General features: G+C 36.7%; 1 protein-coding gene across 1 annotated transcript in view; it reads left to right on the top strand.

Annotated features, from left to right (window-relative positions):
• The window catches only part of Vps8 (VPS8 subunit of CORVET complex), a 253801-nt gene that overhangs the window by 208669 nt on the left and 21477 nt on the right, over positions 1–23655 (top strand). Inside the window, exon 45 of the mRNA XM_077795024.1 lies at positions 13978–14031. Coding sequence (XP_077651150.1) covers positions 13978–14031 — 54 coding nt within the window. The remainder of the gene's footprint in view (positions 1–13977; positions 14032–23655) is intronic.

Genomic DNA, 23655 nt, shown 5'->3' with positions numbered 1-23655 from the left:
TTCTGCTGCATTTGCTGTTGTTTTGCTCTTCCTTTTCTAGGGCTTTGAGATGAACTGTGAGCTCATTTATTTGTTGGTTTTTCCTTTTTTTGAGGTATGACCTCCAGGCGATGAATTTCCCTCTTAAAACTGCTTTCATTGTGTCCCATAGATTCCGATATGTTGTGTCTGTATTTTCATTTATCTCTAAGAATTTTTTGATTTCCTCCTTTATGTCTTCTGTAACCCATTGCTCATTCAGTAACATATTGTTCATTTTCCATGTGATGTAGGATTTTTCCTTCCTTCTTTTATCATTGATTTCCATTTTCATTGCATTATGATCAGATAAAATGCATGGTATTATCTCCACCCCTGTATATTTACTGAGGGATGCCCTATGGCTTAATATATGGTCTATTTTTGAGAAGGATCCATGTGCTGTTGAGAAAAAAGTATAGCCACTTGATGTTGGATGATATATTCTATATATATCAGTTAAGTCTAGGTTGTTGATTGTGATATTGAGTTCTATAGTTTCTTTATTCAACGTTTGTTTGGAAGATCTGTCCAATGGTGAGAGAGGTGTGTTGAAGTCACCCATAATTATTGTATTGTGGTCTATTTGATTCTTGAACTTGAGGAGAATTTCTTTCATGAACGTCGCAGCACCATTATTTGGTGCATAAATATTGATAATTGTTAAGTCTTGTTGGTGAATGGTTCCTTTTAACAGTATATAATGACCTTCCTTATCCCTTTTGATTAATTTAGTCTTGAAGTCGATTTCATTCGATATGAGGATGGCCACTCCTGCCTGCTTACGAGGACCGTGTGCGTGGTATATTTTTTCCCAACCTTTCACCTTCAGCCTGTGTATGTCTTTTCCAATCAGATGTATCTCCTGGAGGCAGCATATTGTTGGATTTATTTTTTTAATCCACGTTACCAGCCTATGTCGCTTTATTGGAGAGTTTAAGCCATTAACGTTTAGAGTTACTATTGATGTATGGTTTGTACTTCCAGCCATATTTGATTATTTATCTTCTTTTAGTTTGTTTCTCCAAGATTAGCTTTCCCCCACCCTCTGACTTTATAGAGGCACTTCCCACTGATGGTTTTGGTTATTGTTTTTCATTTCTTCCTCATGTAATGTTTTGCTCAAGATGCTTTGCAATGCTGGTTTTCTGGCTACAAATTCTTTTAGCTTTTGTTTATCCTGAAAGATTTTTATTTCATTGTCATACCTGAAGCTTAGTTTTGCTGGATACAGAATTCTTGGTTGGCATCCATTGTCTTTCAGTGTTTGAAATACATTGTTCCAGGATCTTCTCGCTTTCAGCGTCTGTGATGAAAAATCCGTTGTTAACCTTATTGGTTTACCCCTAAATGTAACCTGCCTCTTTTCTCTTGTAGCTTTTAATATTTTCTCTTTGTTCTGTATGTTGGATATCTTCATAACAATGTGTCTTGGCGTTGGTCTACTGTGATTTTGTGTGCTCGGTGTCCTATATGCATCTACAATTTGTATATCTGTTTCCTTTTTTATTTCTGGAAAGTTTTCTGTAATTATTTCATTCAGCAGGTTACTCATTTCCTTGGTATTAATCTCTGTGCCTTCTTCTATCCCAATGACTCGTAAGTTTGGTTTTTTTATATTATCCCAAATCTCTTGGATGTTTTTCTCGTGGTTTTTTACCAGCCTATCTGAGTTGGCTAGGCTCCTTTCAAGATGATATATTTTGTCTTCATTATCTGACGTTCTGGCTTCTACTTGCTCCACTCTGTTGGTGATACTCTCGATTGTGTTTTTAATTTGGTTTATCGTTTCCTTCATTTCTAGAATTATTGATTGATTTTTTTTAATAATCTCTATCTCCTGATAAAGATGCTTAACTTCTTCTTTTATCTGTTTATGTAATTCCTTTTCAATGTGATCTTTAAGGTTCTTTTCCATCTGTCTAAGGTGTTCCTTGAGTTCTTTATATGGCCATTTTTCTGATGACTCTAGGTCCTCCTGACTATTTAGGCTATCCTTCATTGTTTGTACTCCTTTTCTTCCTTGCTTTTTTATGCTCATATTACTTCTTGTTCTGTTTGACTGCTGAGTTACTGTTTACTCTTATAGATTTATTTGATGCTTGGGAGGAGAAATATTAGAAGGGAAGGGAAGAAGTCACTAAAGAGAATGAGAGTAAGCAGGTAGAATTCAGGAAAGGGGAAGTAAGAGAATTGAAAAGAACTGAAAAGATAGAAGAAAAAAAGTGAAAAGAAAGAAAGAAAAAATGAAAAAATAAAAAATAAAAATTTAAAACAAAGAAAAAATTATAGTGATAATAAAAAATGGAAATTAAAGTTTAAAAAATAATAGTATCCATAATAGAATAAAAAGAATTAAAAAAAATTGAAACCATTAATAAGCAAGTTAAAGAACAACAACTACATCAACAACAAAAAGTAAAAGTAAAATAAAAAAGTACTAATAATAATCATTAAAAAAATAATAATAATAATAAATGCAGTCATAGAGCTCGATTAACTTTTCTTCCAGTAGGTGGAGCTATGCCCACTGGGCCAGGCTTCTCTTCTTGATAGGTGGGAACCAATCACTGTGTCTCAGCTCTTCTTCCCAGACTGTGTGGGTCTCCAATCCTGAGTGCCTAGGGCCTTCTCTTGTGGTTCCTCAATCCAGGCCCCGCTCACCTGTGACGCTTACCACAATACTGGCTACAGGCTGGGTCTGCTGCTCCTGAGAGCTCTGTTTTCATGGATGTCTGTCCACACCCCTTCTGTTTGCATCCCTCGGACCCTAAGTTTGTATGGCTTGGGGCTGAGGGCCCCCAGCGAACTTGTTTGCCCTCAGGTAGCAACTCCCCTGGTAGCTGGTGCAAGGGACCTCTGTTGTCAGCACTGGTGAAAGCAACAGCCGGGAGTTCTGCGCTGCAGGTCCCACGTCCCTCCTGATTCTCTGGGTCCGGCTATGGTGCTCAGTTGGCTTTTACCTCTGTGAGTTCAGGTGGGCCGACTAGTTATTTCAGTGGGATTGTTAGTGCTGAGACACGAGAAGCAAGCGAACCAGAGCTTGAATGCAGCTGATTCGTGCTCAGTGTGTGTTTTCAGAGGGGCCCAGGCTGTGCGCCCTAGCTCCACGTCAGCTCAACTTTGCCTAGTGATCCTGAGCAAGCAGGCTTTAGATAATTTACAGCTCCCTATGTCCGCACCATTGAAGAGGTCAGAGACTTGATCTCTCCGCGCCTGTCGCCTTGTTAGACCACCTCAATGATATTCATGTTACCCTTACAGTTTCCTGGCATAAGCAAGATCTTGGGATTATACAAACTGCTGCTTCTGTTTCCAGTCCAGTTTTCTAGAACTGAAACCCTGCTGCCGTCACCTCCACCTCTGGGCCGCACTCGGGCGCCGCGCTTGTCCGTGGCCTTAGCAGCGCCGCCAGGACCTCTGTTGCTCCTCGGCTAGGTGCCTGGCTCCCGGGGTCCAAGCGACTGCCTCTTGGGCTCTCCGGCCCCCACCTCCGGAGCACGGGTCCCCTCGCAGGGGAATGCCGAACGACCCCAGAACAGGCTCTGCCCAAAGGGCCAGCAGGGAACAAGCGACCGCGGCCGCGGCACTCGAGGTGGTGGTCCCGCCTTCGGAGGATAGGACTCAGCAAGCAGCCCAGTTCCAGTCTCTAGGTGCGGCAGCTGGACCATGTAGACAGAGCCATTTCACAGCATGCAGAAAGCAAATGGCGGCTCCCGCGGAGCGGATTTTCGGCCCCAAAACCACAGCCCAGCCAACAATCCCACTCCACTAACTCTCCCTGTATAGAAAATATTCAAAAAAAAAAAGGAGGGAGTGTACTGAGCTTTCCTTGTCTCAGATACTTACAATCCGCTGCTGATTACGTATTCAGCTTCTCTGCTGGGAGCGAAGTGAAAGAGGCAGCAGATGGGCGCAAAGCGCCCGCGGCTCTGCGCAGAAAAACGTCTCTCTTTCAAATTCTTTGTTTTTTCTGCTGCTTGGCAAGGTGGTCCGCTACCGATTAATGGTGAAAGGTGCTCTAACAAGCTGCGTGAAATCTCGATTAAAGCCGCTGCTCAGAGCCCCACGCTCAGCACTTCAGCGTTCCCCGTTCGCAGCGGCCATCTTAACCGCAAATAACCATCTTAATTTTCATTGATTAACATTAGAAGAAATTAGCTTACTATTAAGTTTTTTAAAACAGTGATTATTGCTCACTAATCAGCTTGATATAAATTTTAAAAAATAAGATTCACTAATTTCAATTTAAGCATTATTAACAGTGTTTGAAGTTCTTGATAGCAGGTAATCTAACATACTATTATACCAGAAACTTTCAAGCTGTTATTTCTTTTAAAGTTTTAAAAACCAAGAGCATTTGACACTATTAGCTTTAAAATATATTGTGTGAAGTCAGCCTTTATTAGTATAGATCTGGAAGCATCTAAAATTATCAGAGTGGTTTTCATTTTTTCACTAAAAGATAAAATGTGTGAGGAGGACACAAACTGGAACTAAATATATAGCTGCCCACTTGTTCTTTAATAATTACAAAAGAAGAGAATTAAATGATATTCCTGAGCATTTTCTAAAAATGTTTTGTTTTCTGAGTTAAATTTGTAAATAATGTCAGAAGTTTTTACAACTTCCAAGTAATTATGCAGTGGTTTATATTCATTTACTAGTCATAATTTTTATTAATACATTGCAGATTTATTTTGAATTCCCACTAAAATTACAGATTTGGTTTACATGAAATAGTAACACTGATATTAATTCCTTGTTGTGTCCACATTTTTTCTTTTTCTGATGGTTTTATCAATTTCATGCGACTTGAAAAGTTATTTTTATTATTTATGTCAAATTCACTAAAGTTTTGTTTTTGTTTTGCAGTACTGGAGATTGAATCCAAGGGGTACTTTATTACTGAGCTACATCCCCAGCCCCCTTTTAAAGAGTTAATTAGCTCCCTGTTACAGAAAGGGTAAATTCAAAATAAATACTAAAAGATGAGATTTCATTGTTTTGTAATAGCAACATGTCTCAAAAAGATACCTTCAAAATTAAAGTTAAAAATTACGTGAAGATTAATATGTTTCAGAAGTTCATAGAGATTATTGGTAATCTTAATGAAATTTGGGGAACAGACTTTAGCCCATTTTCTAGCAATCTTGTTATCATTACAAGTATTAAGTGATTCATTACATTAGCCAGTATTTATCATATTCCTACCTTGGGTCAAACACCCTTCTTGGTACTCTACTGAGTATACATTGGTAAACAACAACAAAAAATAGTTCCCCTCATTATTTACCTTACCCACCAAAAAGGGGGCTAGACAATAATTAAATATGCAAACATTGTATCAAATATATAATTTTGAGTTGTGATAGGTAAATAATTGAAGTGAGGGGAAAGAATAGAATGTTATGAGGAGAGTAACATAGGTAAACCTGCTTTGGATGGAATGACCAGGGAATGTCTATCTTCAGAGACACCCTTTAAGCCCAGAACCAGGGGATACAAAGGTACCGGCCACATGAACAACATTTCAGACAACAAAAGAACAATCACAAAGGATCTGCAGAGGGGAATGATTTGTTCCAGGACCTGAAAAAAAGTTAGTGACTACTCTGGGTGCAGGGGTACACACATGCAGTCCCAGCTACTTGGGAGACTGAGGCAGGAATATCACTTGAACCTAGGAGTTTAAGACCAGCCTGGGTAACATAGCAAGATTTTATCTGAAAAAAAAAAAAAAAAAGAAAGAAAGAAAAATCAGTGACTGAAACATAGCATACTGACTGAAAGAATGAGATTGAAGAGGTAGGTAGACAAGACCTGAGTAAAGGATTTGGTTTTTATTCTTAGTACGAAACATTGAAGAGTTTAAAACAAAGGGAGGGATATGATTATGGAAAATGTATAGACAGTCATATCTATAGTACCTATCCACCCCTTACCTCTTCTTCAGAACTGTTTAATAATCAGATGCTTAATGCTTTAAATCTATACACCTTCCTGTGTCCAAGAGACCTAGGGATGACATTAGTACCAAGTAAGTCCTTTCCTTCTTTATGTGGAACTAAGACTGATGGAAATAAAAACCAGGGACATAAAAAATTCTGGTAAACAGTTAAATGTGAAAAAATATTTTACCAGTTATCAAAGAACTGCATGTTAAAATAGCAACATGTACTCAACTGGCAAATTTTTAAAAGCATACATTAAATGGACACACATTAAAATATAACTAGATAAACATAAATATATATATATATATATTACAAATATAAATTACAAATATAAATATATTTATATTTGTAAGTGCAATGGTTTGAAAAAGTCAATATGTTAGAAACTTAACCCCCAGATTCACATGTTAATCATATTTGGAGGTGGGGTTTTCGGGGAGGAAGTTAGGATTAGATGAGGTCATGAGATGAAGTCCCCATGATCTTATTAGGAAAAAGACCTGAGCTAGGTAGCACTCTCCCTTACTCTCACCATGGGATGCCCTCTACCATGTTGTGACACAGCACAAGGCTGTCACCAATGTGCCCCATTCATCTTGGACTTTTCAGCCTCAAGAACCATGAGCCAAATTAACTTCTTTTGTACATAGTTCACCCAGTCTGTGGTAGCCTGTCATAGTAGCAGAAAACAGACTAAGATAATAAGAGTTTGAGAGAACAGACATTTTTCTACACTACTTGTGGGACTGCCAAGTTCACTTAAGCCAGGTACATTTCAGAATTCAGAATGTTTTGGATTTTACAAAGATAATATAGAGACTTGCACTTCTGAATAAGATACATTAGGAGTTTCTTGGAAATAATGAATAAAATATAATAGTTCTTATGACATTGGACATCAGACAAAAGAAGATAGTGACACCTGAGAAACCACAAACAAATGACATATAACCTAGGGTTGTATTTGAATTACTGCATGACTCAGAAAGGGGTAACTGAAACAGCGCATTAGACTCTCTGAGTTAAGGAGATGGAATTAGGAATCCAAGAAAGCCAAGGTGACTGGGTTCCCAGGACAGAGTATTCGGCAGGAGAGAGAGGGAATGAGAGAAAGCAACTCCAAAAATCTACAGAAGGCAACTTGGAGTATTTGAGTACTGACCCATTTATGTGAGAAAACTACTTGAGGTTACAAAGCATACCATCCAAAAGGATTAGATGGAACAGTGTCCCAAACTCACATAGAGCTAGGAATAATAGTAATGCCTTTTCCTCCCTGCTTTATAGTTCACAGGATAGAATAAGAACTAAGTAAAATTTTAACCTCAGTGATGGTAGTAGGGGAAATAACCCTAGACTTACTATTACTTTGATCCAATAAAACTTAAAAGCAAAACCTAAAAAGGTCAAACTATTTCAAAGTATCTTAACTACATCCCAGAACAAAGCTCAAGGACATACTAAGAATTTAAAATATATCTGACACCCATCAAGATAGAATTTACAATGTCGGGCATTTGATCAAAAATTACCAGGCGGGGCTGGGATTGTGGCTCAGTGGTAGAGTATTTGCCTGGCATGCATGAGACGCTGGGTTCAATCCTCAGCACCATATAAATGTAAAATAAAGATATTCTGTCCACCTAAAGATAAAAAATAAGTTTAAAAAATTACCAGGCATGCTAGGAAGGAGGAAAATATAAGATAATGGAGAGCAAGAAAAATTTGTTGAAACTGACCCAGAAATGACACAGATAATAGAATTAGTAGACAAGGACATTTAAAGTCATTATTATTGTGTTCTGTATTTTAAGGAGTGATAAAAATACTGAACTTGTTGAACAGAGATATGAAAGTTAGAAAAAGTTAATGGAACATCTAGAGGCTAAAATTTTAATGTCTGAAATAAAGAATATACTGGATGAGATTAATAGCAGAATGGGATTTCAGAAGAAATAATTAGAGAGCTTTAATGTATAGCAGTACAGACTATCTCAAATCAAACACAGAGAGAAAAAATACTGAAATGAGTAGAGCATCAACGAATAACTTCAGGTGGCTAAATGTACTTGTAATTTGAAGAAGCAGCAGTAGGGCGAGTACCAGAAAAAAAAAAAAAATGGAGACATGTAACAGAGTTCCAGTTCTAGTAATGGCAGAGCAGTCTGTATTGGATGATTCCTGCAATGAATTATAAGCTCTGAACAACATATGAATACATAGAAAGCAACCAGAAATAGACAGAAACTGTGGAAAACATAAACCTTGAAAGAAGGAAAGCAACTGAAGGCCTGTCTGCATTTAACCTAGATGTCTAGCTTTTCCCTAGAGTCCTTCTTGGTTTGCCTTGGAATACTGAGGAAGAGATGAAGCAGAAAGTAGCATTCTTGGTCAAGACTAGCTATAAATTGAGGGAGGCAGATTGCAAAAAGAATATGGAGCCTCAAATTCTCTTTAGCATTCTAAAATATACAAACACAGTGCTCCAAGAAACCTATTAGAAAGCAACATCAGGAGGACTAAAGAACTGAGCAGAGATTTCAGCAGCTGCCTGGTGCTGAGTTTTGAATGTAAATCCTCTTATGTTCAATACTTTGATACATATTTCAGATTTTGTGTTGAAACTACAGAAAAGCTGTAATTTAGGAATAAGCCTTCCCCAAAACTAAGGGCAAAATAAAACCAATGCTCTCTAATACAGTCAAAGCCTAAACTATGATAGGATCAATGATAAGAAAGAAAATATAACCTAAAATCAAAAGAAAAAGCATCAGTAGAAGCAGACCTATGAATGACTCAGATGTTGGGACTGGCAATTAAGGACTTTAAATGGCAATTATAAAGGGCCGAGTCTGGGGCTCAGTGGTACAACGCCTGCCTAGCATGTGTGAGGCACTGGATTCAATTCTCCGCACCAGGTATAAATAAATGAATAAAATAAAGGTCCATCAACATCTAAAAAAAAATTTAAATGGCAATTATAAATATCTTAAAAGATCTGGAGGAAGAGATGACTAAGATGATTAAACACATGGGGAACTGTCAGCATGGAAATACAAACTATGAAATAAAACTATGAAATAAAAATTATAGATGAATGGATAAAAAATGTGGCATGTAGTATACACAATGGAATATTACTCAGCAATAAAAGAGAATAAAATCGCAGCATTTGAAAGTAAATGGATGGAGTTAGAGAAGATAATGCTAAATGAAGTTAGCCAATCCCCAAAAAACAAATGCCAAATGAGGCTGATTCATAGTGGGATAGGGTGTGGGAGCATGAGAGGAATGGACAATTCTAGATAGAGCAGAGGGGTTGGAGGGGAAGGGAGGGCATGGGGTAATTAATGATGGTGGAATGTGATGATCATTACTATCCAAAGTACATGTATGATGACACGAATTGGTGTGAACATACTATGTATAACACCAGAGATATGAAAAATTGTGCTCTATGTATGTAATAAGAATTGTAATGCATTCTGCTTCATATATAAATTTTAAAAATTTACATTAAAAAAACAAAAAAATGAATTCTCGAGATAAAACAAAATTTTGTAGTATGTCAACAGCATCTCAGAGAACACTGAGAAAAAACATTATTACTAAATTTGAAGACAGTTCAATAGAATTTACTATTAAAAAAACATGGAGACAAAAGAATTGAAAAAGTGTGAAGAACTCTTAGTGACCCATGAAACAATATCAAGTTTGTGTTGTGTGCATGTTTGGAATTTTAAAACATGATGAGGAAACAAGAAAAAGAAGGAGACTTGGGAAGTTTGACCTGATAAAGTCTGGTATTTTCTCAAATTTTCTGAAAAACATGAATCCATAGAACAAAAAAAAAAAAAAAAAAAAAAAACAAAGACCAACTCTATCAGCGTAAATATAAAGAAAACCACAGTCATAGTCAAACTGGATAAAACAACAATAAGAATGATGGCTGACTTCTCATTTAGGAAAACAGAGGCCAATTGACATTTGTAAAGTGCTAAAAGAAGGGCAATATGGTGCTGGTATTGTACATTATATAACAGTCTGTGTGTGGACTTGGGCAGCATCCCACACTCAAATGCTCATGTGAGATAAAGGCTATACATAGCCTCACTTCAGCTCAGGTCAGGGTTTGTTGCCAGATGACTTTTGGTGCCAGAGGGTTTTTTTTTAGAGCAATCCTTTTAGATTCAGAGCTTTTTTGGGATTTCAGAATTATAGGAAAAACATTTGTGGACCTTCTTGTTAGGAGAAGTACTGGTGATAGAAATTTCTAAATGTTTATACCCCTTTGATTCAGCAGCTTATAAGAAACTGTCCAATGTAAATAATAAATCTTGTGCTCCAAGTGTTACATATAAGGATACTATGACAACCTTTTGAATAATTAAAAAAAAATAGAAAACAACCAAAATGTTCCAACAGCATATTGTTAGGTAAATTAGTTATAGTATGTTTATACAATGAATGAATTGCTTTGTAATCATCAGAAGCCTGAGATCTTTAGAGCAGTCCTTATACCTCTCTTCATCATGAAAAATCCATTATAGAAAAATACTGGGATGGCTAAATAAATACACATAACCTACAACATGAAAAGATCAAAAAACAGTGTGATTCCAAATGTTAATAGTAGTTCTTGCTCCATGGTTGGATTGTGGTTTTTATTTGCATTGTTTGCTCTTTTGTATTTTTTTTATTGGTTGTTCAAAACATTACAAAGCTCATGATATATCATCTTTCATACATTTGACTCAATTGGGTTATGAACTCCCATTTTTACCCCAAATACAAATTGCAGAATCACATCAGCTCTTTTGTATTTTCTAACTTTCCATCAGTGCCCATGTATCCCTTTTGTAATCAGAAAAATAAGGCTATTTAAAAAAAAAAAAAAAAAGCACTGACGGTATAGGTCAGTGGTGGAGTGCTTCCCTTGCATATGCCATACCTGGTTCAGTCCCCAGAACTGCAAAAAACAAAACAAAAAGAGAGAGAGAGAGAGAGAGAGAGAGAGAATTTTTTAAAAGCAAAATGATAAGGAAGGCATTCCTATTGCTTTTAAACTTCAACTCAGGTTGCTTAAATCAGGAATCATTTTATTAACAAAGATCACAGAAGTTCAGCATTATTAAGGCCATAGCTCAGTATATCATCCATATCCCCAGACCTAGTGTCTACACACCTGGATTTAAAGTATCTCTTTTAAGCTGTACTGCCTAAAGCATTTCCAGAAGGAATCCTGTTAAATGAAAAATAAGACCTTTCATGAGGGATACTGAACCATTTCTGTTGCCACATCAAACACTCTCTGACTTAATCTCCAGAGAACAGCCTTCTCAGATAAATTGTCCACCACTAAATCTATTTCTTGGCTTGTTTTTAAAAGTCTGCAGATTCTTTCATGAGGTCATTTTTTTAAGCTTAAATATCTACTTTGCTTTGAAAATCTATTTTCTCCATTTTCAAAACGAGCATAGCAGGAGTTAAAATTGGATCACTTTTTGCTAGCTACATCACACATCTGGAGAGAATTCCAGAGTACTAGTGTCATGGTATGTTACAGCAAGGACTGTCAATTCTAATTTTTGCAGACCTGCTAAATCTGAAAGAGCAGTCTGAAAAGCCAGCAGTTTTGATCCTTCAGCTGAGGTATGTTTTCTGAAGTTATTCTTAAAGTCAGTGAAAAGTGAAAAAGCCTGCAACCTGGTCCTACCTGAATGGTGATGTAACAGTAAGAGGAAACATCTTCATCTTCTGAATTCTATTGATTCATAATTAGACCTGAGTTGGAAGAAGTCTGAAATCTTGAGAGCAGTTGCTGAGTCCTTATACCCCTCTTCATCATTCTAGACATATCATGTCTAATAGCTATTGAAGTACTGACAGTAATAATTATATTTTTCTTGTTAATTAAAAAGTGGCTGTTCTAATTTCATACATTAGTTTCTACATGCTTAATATTTGCTAGAATTCCAAGTGGACTTGGAAATTTCACTGTGGGAAGATTTAAAAAATTCAATTTCTTTAATAGATAAGAAGATTGTTCATATTTTTGGTGTCATCTTGGGTCCAGTTTTGTAAGTTCTGTTTTTTAAGGAATGTGTCTTTTTCATTTAACTTATGATCAATTTCACTGATCTTTTCAAAGAAACAACCTTTGGCTTTGTTAATATTCTCTGTTTGATATTAGCTCTGTATTATTTTCTTCCTTCTGCTTAGTTTGGTTTTATTTTGATCTTGTATTTCTAGTTCCTCAAATTGGAAGTGTAGGCCCTTCTTTTCAGCCTTATTTTCCAACATAGCATGTAAAGCTCTAAATTTCCATTTTTTTTTGAGAAAACACAAATTTTATTTAATAGTGTTTGCTTACACATCTCTCCAAAATATTGTTTGCCCATTCTGTCTGAACCATGAAACATTTCTTTCTTTATTTAAAATAGACATCTTTTTAAAAATGATTTGAAAGTGTTTTAGGTTCTACACTAAAGATTGACCACATATGAATGAAAAACACTTGTTCATAGAAATTCAAACTATATAGCTTGAGAAAAACTAGTACTTATCAAGCACCTACTGTATGCTGGGCTCCTTGCTATCATTCATTAACATTGTCCTTTAATGCTGTTGACAAAGTTTTGAGGAAAGTGCATTTAGCCAGCATGCTTGGTATGCTTGTTGTTTTCTGTCCAGCATACTATCTGCATAACTTCTTTTTCTTCTTTCTTCTTGTTATTGTGTCTTCATGTTTAACTGAATCTTTTTTTTTTTTTTTTTTTTTTTTTTTTTTTTTTGTGGTGCTGGGGATTGAACTTGGGTCCTTGTGCATGCAAGGCAAGCACTCTATCAACTAAGCCATATCCCCAACCCTGTTTAACTGAATCTTGACTCCATGCTTGGGGCCTACTGATCATAGCTTCCACTCTTGGCTCCTCAAAGTGACTTTGTGGGTGATCTCCCATGCCTTAGTTCCTCCATCTGGGTTCCTTTTCTTCTGAATGTGGCCACTAGCAAATTTAAAATGACACATGTGGCTTGCATTCTCTTTTTGATTCAGTGTTGATTCAGGTATTGGTTTTCTGCAGTGTTCCCAGGGCTATGTTCTCCGGGGGGCAGTAGGCCTAGAGTCTATGAGGTTACTGTTGGGTCTGGGGACATGGGCTTTGGTTTCAGAGGATTCAATCCTTGGGCTGCTGGCTCCAGTGCAGAAACATTATGGTGGAGGAGCACAGAGAAGAAAAGTTGCTCAGCTCAAGGCAGCAGGGAAGCAGAGAGAGAAATTGAGGCTCCAGGGGCAAAATATAAACCCCAAAGTCCTCTATAAATTTCTTTCCAACCACTTAGAAAATTCCATAAATTTCTTTAAATGCTTTTTGAGGTAATAATTGATATAAACTATACATAAACAAAGTACAAATTTGATAAAAACACACATCCATGAATTCTTTATGACAATCAAGATAATAGCCTTGTCTGCCATCACCAAAATTTACTCAGTTCCTTGGCAATCACGGAGTAGCTTTCTGTCACATAGTTAGCATTTTCTAGAATTTAAGATACATGGAATTATAAAACATGTGCTTTGTTCTTTGACTTCTTTCACTCAGCATAATTATTTGAGGTGCATTTACATTATTTTATCAAGTGTTCATTCCTTTTTACTGACCTCTGCAAGAAATGCTGCCATTGCTTATTACATCAGTTGATTAACAATATCACCAAGGCTCTATATCTATTTAGTTCCTCACCATTTGATTAAAACCAATTTGAGCCATCTGTTCCATTTCTCTTACCCTAATCATATTTTTATCTTGGCTAACAACTGACTTTTTGATCTCTAGAAAAATTTTGATGGGACTTAACATAAAATCTATTCATCATTCTTGTGAAAATATCTGTTTTATCTCAATTGCACCAGATTGTTGAATTTTTTTGAAGGTGAATCAAATAAAACTAGGCTGTAACTAAAAAGATGTTAAAATGTTTGCCTTTTTTTCCCCAGGTAAAAATGTCTCCATCATATCATCAATCCAGAGGGGATCCTGCTGCTAAGAAGGTGAGTGAGCTTTAAAGGCAAAAAGTAATTCCATCTTTGGTGTGTTTATTTTCCTCTGTTGTCTTGTCAAAGTGGCAAGGATTTTTAATCGTCTTAATGCTGTCAGAGATCCTTTTTGATTGGTTGCTTTAACGGCACATTGCCAGGACTCCTTGGCTCTTCCACAGAAGCCAGGTGGGGTTTGGGGCCTAGCATCAGTCTCCTGGAAACTACCATGTTCTAGAATTCCCATCCTCTACAACAGGCATGGCATCCTGTTATCAGTGAGTGGCAGCAGATGAAGGATATTCTAGGGAGAAAGCTGTATAGATTTTCTTTTCTTTTTTTGTTATTTATTCTAATTAGTTATACATGATAGCAGAATGCATTTTGACATATTATACATATATGGAATATAACTCTCATTCTTCTAGTTATAGAATTACATTGTTCGTAATCATATATGCATATGGGCTAGTAATGTCCAATTCATTGTATTATCTTTCCTATTCCCATTCCCCCCTCCCTTCCCTTATTCCCCTTTTTCTAATCCAGAGTACTTTGGGTGAGATTTCCTTAATCATGTGCTTTCCTCTAGATAGCTGTGCCTAAAACAAACACTGATAGACTAGACCTGTCATCTGTAGTGTTTTAGTTCCTATTTGTAAACTGGGTGGCACAGATGGACCTCACCTGAGTGAGTGCTTCACCTGAGCAGTCCTCAGATGATGTCAAGAGAACCACTAAAACCCTTTTCTTTCTTCAGCTCCAACAGTACGGTTGAAACATAAATAGACTGACATTTCTCTTGTGTTTTCTTTCACCATTTTTCTTTCTCTGATAGTGAAGCATTTTCTTTTCTTAGCCTTTTTTTGCAGTTTCAGCCAGCATCCATGTCAGCAAAGGATTGTAGAACAAAAATAACAATTCACTGTCTCTCTTGACTAACAGCAGGCTTTAGCTTCAAAGCAATGTGCCAAAAATGGGTCCCTTTTCACTGCCTGCAGAAGCCCCTGAGACTTTTTCAAAAGAAAAAAGAAAAACAAAAGTTGTGGTCTGAAAAGCCCTGTAGCATGCTGTGCAGGAAAGTCTTTTGCACTCTTGTCAAGGCAGCAAGGGCAGCAAGCCTGAGGTGCTGAGTGTTGCTACTCAGAACCATCACACTGTACTGCAGGGAGCTTAGTTACCTTCATGCTCCTACAGGGAATACCTGAGACAGGTTACTCAGGAGAAGAGGGCTTATTTAACTCATGGTTTTGGCAGTTCAAGTTCAGGAATGGATAGCCCTGTGGGTTTGGGCCCCTGGCCAGAGTGGCATATCATGGCAGGAGCACATGGTAGAGTGAATGCTGCTCACGTTACAAGCTTGGAAGCAGAAAGAGGATTAGACAGAGTCCCACAATCCCTTCCAAATGCCTGGGCCTAATGGCTCAAGGACCTTCCATTAGGCCCCCTTTCCCTGAGATCCACAGTACCTCCCAAAACTGCTTCCCCAAGGACCAAGCCCTCAAAACATGGACCTTTTGGGTACATTTAACATCGAAACAACGGTAAAAGCCTGAGTCTTTCTCCAGCTGCAGCAGTGCTGCTGAAATGTATACAGTCTCAATAAACATATAAGGAAATTGGAATGCAAGGGCAGTTTTTTTTTTTCTGTATAAGCTCTCCAAATTTAGCCATGGGAAACACTTCCAAAGTACTGATTAAAAATGTGTGCTGAGGGTACAACCCAAGTTGGATTTAAAGGTTTACTCTTCTTAATTATCTGAATAACCCCCAAAAAGCTAGCCTTTCTTTTTCTTTCTATGTAAAATAGTAATGCTCCCTCTCTGAATTCTCATAAATATTAAATGAAATACTAAGTACCTAACATTGTGTTTGACACATAATAAGTTCTCAAGTTGTCAATACTCGTATTAAAGCATAAGCCTTCCAAACAGAGGATACATGACTAATCATGTATCCTCTGTTTATGATGCTACTATGTATTATTGTCCAATCAGCAAATGTTTCTTTATACTAGATACTGAGCTAAATATTAGATAAGAGATAAAAAATACAATCCTTGCTCTCAAGGACTTCAACATTTAGTGGGAATGGTAGAAGGTAAACTGACAATTACCAAACAGCCTACCAGGAGTGAAGGTTGCTGCCAGCACCAAGAAGAGGCCCTGTTTTGAAATGACTGAGCTAATATAATGTAATAATATAATTTATGTTTTTTATGGTAAAAGGCTCGGTGAAGAACTTTAAGGACTAGTTAGCTTCTCCTCTACAACCTGGTTGTTAGGTTGTAACGAAAGCAAATTCTGCCACATATATAAGCATTTATTAAATAAATGGATTCTGTTATTCTTTTAATCTACTTCAGGAAAACAGAAACTTCCTTCACCAATGGACTGGACAGTGGCATTCCTAAGCCATAAAGTGTAGACTCATTCCATCCCTGTGCAAAAGTTGGAACTCTCTCTGAAGTAGTTCATTCAGTCTACATAGCTTGAAAACCTTTTATTTCATCAGTAACAATCTCTTTCCAGTATTCGCCACCAAACTGATTAACAAGGCATTAATCTCACTGATTAAAATATTTGCTTTGGGAGGAGTGGGGGGGGGTTGTTATTTTGTTTTTTTGTTTTTAGCTATTTGCAAAGTCTTGAGTAAAACTTGTCAATAAATGAGGAGCTGCAGAGGTTTTAATAACTGTCTATGGGAGTTCATGTTATCTGGCAACTCCTGAAATACAGATTCTTAATTAGGGCCACTGACCAACCCTGAGTTGAAGCCCAAACTAAATAGTACATATTTATTATTAGATTCTTTATGGTATCTAAATGATACATATTTATTATCAGACTCTTTAGCACATATATATCATACAGGTGCCTGTCCCAGACTAAGGAGTCTGGAAAAGCCTTCCCTCCAGAGGAGGGAAAGCTTGATCTAACCTTGAAAAATAAAGGGAATTGAATCCCAGGCAGACATGGCTAACTATAGAACATTGGAGAAAATGAGGTGAGTTCTGTATGTCTTAAATATGAAAGCATGAGGAAGTCTGGTGAGAGAAAGTTGGGATCCAGATCTCAAAGAGACCCAGTCTGTGAAGTTTGCTTTTTATCTCTAGGATAAAGCTTTACCAAAGGTAAGTTTAAAGGCAGAAAGGCCAATTCAAAGAACAGGACAGTTGTTGTTAAGGCAAGATAAAAGGTCCTAACCCTAGGCTCTGCTAACAGAGTGAAGAGATAAGATAAATTCAAATCTTAGTTTTTTTTCTCCCAGAAAAATTTTTGGCACCTCCTGTATATGAGTTAAGTGTCCTTCATAGCACCCTGAACCAGTCTATACCAACATACTTACCTTGATGTGTTGAAATTGCCTCTTCACTTAATGGTGTATCTCACTTCAGACCACATGTTTCCTCAGGGCAGGAACCACATCAGTTTTATTTTAGTACTATATCCTCAAATATAAAACAAAATAGTCACTCATAATCCAATGAGAAATATAGGAAAGAAATCTCACAGGACTTTGGTTGTTCATGGGAAGTGAGGGTGAAAGGGAAGTGTCTGGCACAGATAATGTAGGAAGAACAAATAAAGTATCATTTTTGACCAAGGCTTGGCATGGTCAGGTCTTTACCATCTGTGCTGAGTCAGCAGTGACAATCAATGTGAAACTTAGTGCCTAGTTATTACTTCCCTACTCAGGTTTTTATTTTGGTGGAAAAAAAAATACACACACACACACACACACACACATACACACACACATATATATTCTGGTTCTTATCCTTGAGCTACTTCTTTCCCCAAAGTCTCATTGACAAATAGAAGTTGCAATATAGCTATTGAACAGTGACTGCCAAAGTGACATGTGTAACCCTTAGGGTTCTTGATCTATCCAAAGAAATCTCTTGACCCATAACTAAAAGAAGTGTTGGTGAGTCTGCCATCAACATTGACCCTGTCAAGAGCTGAATTCAAGTGCTGAAGATACAGGAAGAATGCTTCATGGGGCTCTGCTAAGTTCTTGGGACACGTGTCTTTCATAGCAGTCACTTTTTAGGGTGTCCCTTTTCTATTCTGCTGCCACGTGACAGAGCGTATAGCACATTCCACAGCATGTATCTTTTTGCAAGCATTTTGCATTTAGGTATGCTTTACAAAAGCTTTAGAAATATTTATTGTATAAAATATGTATATGTATAATATATATATATATATATATTATATATCATATATATAAAATTTCTTCTTCATTGTGTCTGATGACCTCAAGAACAAAGTTGGAAGATGCATATGCTTCCCTGTGACCTTTTCAGAATTTGATCATGAATGACCAGAAATTTTAAAATCAGGAGGCACTTCTGTTAGATGAAAATTGACACAAAAGTCCAATACAATGTGCTCCTTAGAGTAGATACAATTTGGAGGTGTTGGCAAAATTCAAAGCATTAGTTTGAGGCAGCATCAAAGACTACTAGGCTATGATGCATTTCTTTTTGACTATGAAGAAACACTCACCAGCTTTTAGCAAAGCTGGTCTAATGCATAATCATCAAAGAAAGCATGTTGTCTTCAAGTTTGACCCCAGAAACCTGAATCTACCTGCTGAGTCGTTATCTGAAGCAGATGAACTTTCCCTACTGGAATTTCTGCAAAGATCAACATGCCAGGCTTTTTGGATGGAGGACCCCTCAGGCTGGTCATTCCACTGGAATATTCACAGTTGATGTTCTCTTCAGTATCACTTCTTCCAGTTAGGACCAAGGCACAGGGAATAAGAGAGCACAAAGCCCTTCTAATATCTCTGATTCTATTCGATACTCAGCAAGCCTCAGGTGCCAGGCATTGGAGGGGCAAAGGTCAGTGAGATATAGTTCTTGCTCTCAGCACATTTACAAGCTAATGGTGACTGAACTCATGAATTTAATATGCAAGCCTCTGAGAAACTGATTTTCAGTTTCTCAAATATTCAAGCATATTTTAAGAATGAAACTGTTTTTTGGGTTTTTTTTTTTGGGGGGGGGGGTATTCCAAGTGCTCTGGGAAAGTAAGGTTTTTATGGCCTAAGTTCTAATCTTGACACCTTTGGCAGTTGTAGACAACTACACTTGCTCATGATTTTTATTGAGTTGCTGAGTTTTTTTTTGGTTTCATTTTGTTTTAAAGGAAAGAGTATCACCAAGCCACTGTCTCCATAGCAACAGGAAAGCTGGATGCAGTGTCTCAGCTGGCTGCCCCCCAAAACAGCTGGTTAATAGTTTCACAAAAGTCAAGAGAAACATATGAGAGAGAGAAAACATGGAGACGGCCATCATTTGATGGTGGCTGAAATGAAGTTCCTTTGCCTTTTTGTTTGACTCTTTCTTGCAAAGATGCACGTTCTCATAAACAACAAACTGACAGTCCTTGGGTATCAGTCATTCTTTCCTCAGAGTCTTTGTCATAGTAGGGCTTATATCCAAATGTGACTTTAATGACTTTACTGATTAAAAAGAAAAGAAATAGTACTGATTTGATCTTTGTTATTGCACAGGCAGGATCAAAGATCTCAGCAAGCCAAGTGCTTCTGCTGAGTGAAGAAGCTGGGGTATAGTTGCCTTCAGACACCTGGAGGGCACTAATTTGGAAGAAGCATAGCATTCTTAATAGTTTAGAAGACAGAAGTGGTACCCGTGGGAAGCCACTGTGTAGATGGAGGTATCAGCTTGGTGTGAGAATTTTATTATGTATATTTGTTACAAATATGTGCCAATACTGACATTATTATTAACTAAAACCCATGGTTTACATTACATTTCACGCTGTTGTTATATATTCTGTGGGTTCTGATAAATTGTAGAAATGTATTCACCATCATGGTGTCATACAGAGTAGTTTCACACACACCTGCAAATCTCTGTGTTCCCATTTGCACTTCTTTCCCTCTCCCAAAACTTTTGGCAATTACAAATTGTATTACTCTTCTCTGTAGTTTAACCTTTTCTAGAATGTCATTTAACTGGACAGTATAAGCTTTCCAAATGGGCTTCTTTCACTTAGAAATCAGCATTTAAGTCTTCTTAATGTCTTTTCATGGCTTAGTAGTTCATTCTTTTAAATCATTGAATAACATTTTGTTGTCTGGATATACCATAGTTTGTGTATCCATTCGCCTATTGAAGAATTTCTTAGTTACATTCAGGTTGTGAATAAAACTGAAGTAATCATCTGTGTGTGGATTTTTGTGAAGACATATAAGTTTTTGGCTCATTTGTATAAATATATAGGAGCAGGATTGCTGAATTATATGGTAAGAGTATTATAGTATTAGTCAGTTTTTCATCACTATAAATAAAGGCATGAGACAACTTAAAGAGAAGTCCTTCACTTTGACTCATGGTTCTGAAGCTTCCAGTCCAAGATTGGGTGGTCATATTACTTTGGGACTCTGGGCAAAGGTGGCATATCATGATGGGAGTACTTAGTAGAACAAACCCCTGACATCTTAAACCAGGGAAGAGAGAAGACTGAGCCCAGGGTTCTGCATCCCACTTTGAAGGCAGTAACCTGAGGACCTTACACTAGACCCTACCTCTTAAAGGCCCACAGTACCTCCTAATAATGCCACCCTGAGACCAAGCCTTTACATATAGGCCTTTGGGGGGACATTCAACATCCAAACTATACCAACTCTCTTTACATACCTTTTTGCATTCCTACCAACGATGAACCAGTGTTCCCTTTGCATTCCTCCAGAATTTGTGTTGTCAGTATTTTGGATTTTATCCATTATAATAAGTATACAGTGCTGTCACATTTTTAAAATATGCAATTCCCTAGTTACAGATGATACTGAGTGTCTTTTTATATGTTTATAAGCCATCTGTATATTTTTTCAATGAAGATTTTAATGATTTTTCAGAATTTTGGGGAGTTCTTTTTAGGTGTTTTTGTTTAGGTTTTGGTTTTTTGGGTTTTGTTTTGATTGTCTTTATACCTGTACATCATTTCTTTTTTTTGTTGTTGATTTTATTATTTTTTTTAAATACACAACAACAGTGGAATGCATTACAATCCTTACTACACATATAGAGCACAGTTTTTCATATCTGTGTATATGAAATTTATGCCATTATACATGTACTTTTTTTGCATTACAATTCTTAATACACATATATATCACAATTTTTCATATCTCTGTTTGTATATAAGGTAAGTTGACACCCAATTCAAGTCTTCATACATGTACTTTGTATAATGATGATCATCACATTCCACTATCCTTGCTAATCCCGTCCCCCCTCCTTTTCTCTCACCCCTCTTCCCTATCTGGAATTAATTCTGTTTTTATTTAGTTTTTTCGTGGTGCCACAGGGTTTAGCATGTGCACCTTAGCTTTTCTGATTCAGCTTCTGATTTAAACTAACTCAATTTCAGTTGTATATTAAAGCATTACTTCCTTTCCCCTTTTTTATTATTATAGGACATCTGTTAATGTGTTTCAATATTATTACTTTATTATCTGCTGCCATTTCCTTAGCTCAATAAAACTTTGCTTCCACATCACTTTGTACATATATTACATTTCTTTAACTCTTGTTTTGTTTTACTGTTATAGGGATTGAACCCAGCTCCTCCCACATGCTAGGCAAATTCTCTACCACTGAGCTACAGCCCCAGTCCTTTTTGTTTTTTTTAACTTACTCATTTATTTATTTGTTTGTTTATTTTTGAGAAAGGGTCTCCCTAAGTTGCTGAGGCCAACCTCAGCCTTCCAAATAATGGATTTCTGGCATATGCCACCATGTTCAGCTTTATATTACATTTCAATATAATAATATTTATATTACAATATTATAGGTCCAATATTCTATTATACATGTATTATTTTATACAATTGCTTTTTTTAAAAAATCCACTTATAAGAAGAAAGGAGAAAAATGTGCATTTATACAGTATTTTACAATTTCATAGTTAACTTTTCTGGTTCTCTTTTTTTAAAAAATGTTTTTTTAAATTAGCTTCTGGAGTCATCTGCTTTCATGCTGAAGAACCTTCATTAGTGGCACTTGTCAGGCAGGTCTGCTAGCAACAAATTCTCTCATTTTTTGTTTAGGAAAATATTTAACCTTCAGTTTTGGAAAATAACTTTGCTAGATGTAGGACTCTTAGTTGACAGGGTTTTCTTTTATTTATTATATATTATAAAAATATATATATAATTTTTTTTAGTTGTAGATGGACATAAGTTTATTTTATTCTATTTTTTTATGTGGTGCTGAGCTAAAACTGCAGCCCCTTGCTTAACGTTTTGAATATGTGATGCCTTCTGGCCTCTTGTTTCTGCTGTTAATCTTATTGGGGTTTCTTGTCAGTGACTGGTCTTTTTTTTTTTTTTTTTTTTCTTTTGCTGCTCTCAAGATTCTCACCTTGTCTTACTAATCACTGTATTTTTATCCTAGAGTTCCTTGAGTTTCCTGAATGTGTAAGATTTTTCAATAATTATGGGAAGTTTTGAGGCATAATTTCTTCAAGTATTTTTCCTTTCCTTTTGTAACAAGGCCTTTTGTTTTTCTTCTACTTTTATTCCTAAAAACACTGACTTATCAAATTGGGCCTTTAAATATTCAATATATAACTAAAAGCAGAGTAAAACATATGATATCATGGGGGCTGGGGTTATGACTCAGCAGCAGAGCTCTCACCTCACACGTGCAAGGCCCTGGGTTCGATCTTCAGCACCATATATAAATAAAATAAAACAAAATAAAGTCATTGTGTGCAACCACAACTACAAAAATAATTTTTTTAAAAATGACATCTCTGCTATCTCTGCCACTATTTTGCTGTCTGCTCTAAGTCAGTTACCATGGATTCCAGGAATAGGCCTGATCAATAAACATCTCTTGATAAATCCAAACTTACCCTCCTTCAACAGCAACTTTATCACTACAGCCAACAAGGCCCCTTCTGACCAATCCTGAGATAATGATCAACTGGGCCACTGTTTGACCAGGGCAGCTTAACTGTGCATACTTCTGTCTCCCTTGTCTATATAATTGGTGAGCTGTGTCAGCACCTCAGAAGACAGGGCTGGAAACACTGGTCTCCTTTGTTTTCCAGGTATAGCTATATTGATTAAAGTTTCTTTCCTTTTTTTTTTTTTTTTTTGTGTGTGTGTGTGTGGCAAGTGGCCAGACCTGATTTGTTAGAGCCCCCAGAGCTGGACCTCTGGCCCACAACTCCAGTAACACTTTCTCTGTCTCCTCGCCTTATACTCCATCAGTATATGTTGCTGTGCTAATGATACCCACATTTCTCCAAGGCTCTGTTTATTTTTAAAAAATATATTTTATTTTTTAGTTACAGGTGAACACAATATCTTTATTTTTTATTTTATGTGGTGCTGAGGATCAAACCCAGTGCCTCGCACATGCTAGGCAAGCGCACTATCTCAGAGCCACAACCCCAGCCCTCTGTTCATTTTTCTTCACTCTTTTTTCTCTTTTTCAGCTTTCAGAATCTATTCACAAATTCTTTCTTCTTCCAGTTCAATTCTAATGTTGAGACTCTCTAGGTATTTTATTTTATCTTATTTTGTTTTATTTATCTATTTACTTTCATACTGGAGATCAAACCCTGGCCTCAAGAATGCTAGATTTAT

Source organism: Urocitellus parryii, chromosome 2 (assembly GCF_045843805.1).
Source record: "Urocitellus parryii isolate mUroPar1 chromosome 2, mUroPar1.hap1, whole genome shotgun sequence".
Lineage (NCBI taxonomy): Eukaryota > Metazoa > Chordata > Mammalia > Rodentia > Sciuridae > Urocitellus > Urocitellus parryii.
The sequence above is the reverse complement of the archived record's forward strand: the minus strand, read 5'-3'. Positions and strand labels throughout refer to the sequence as shown.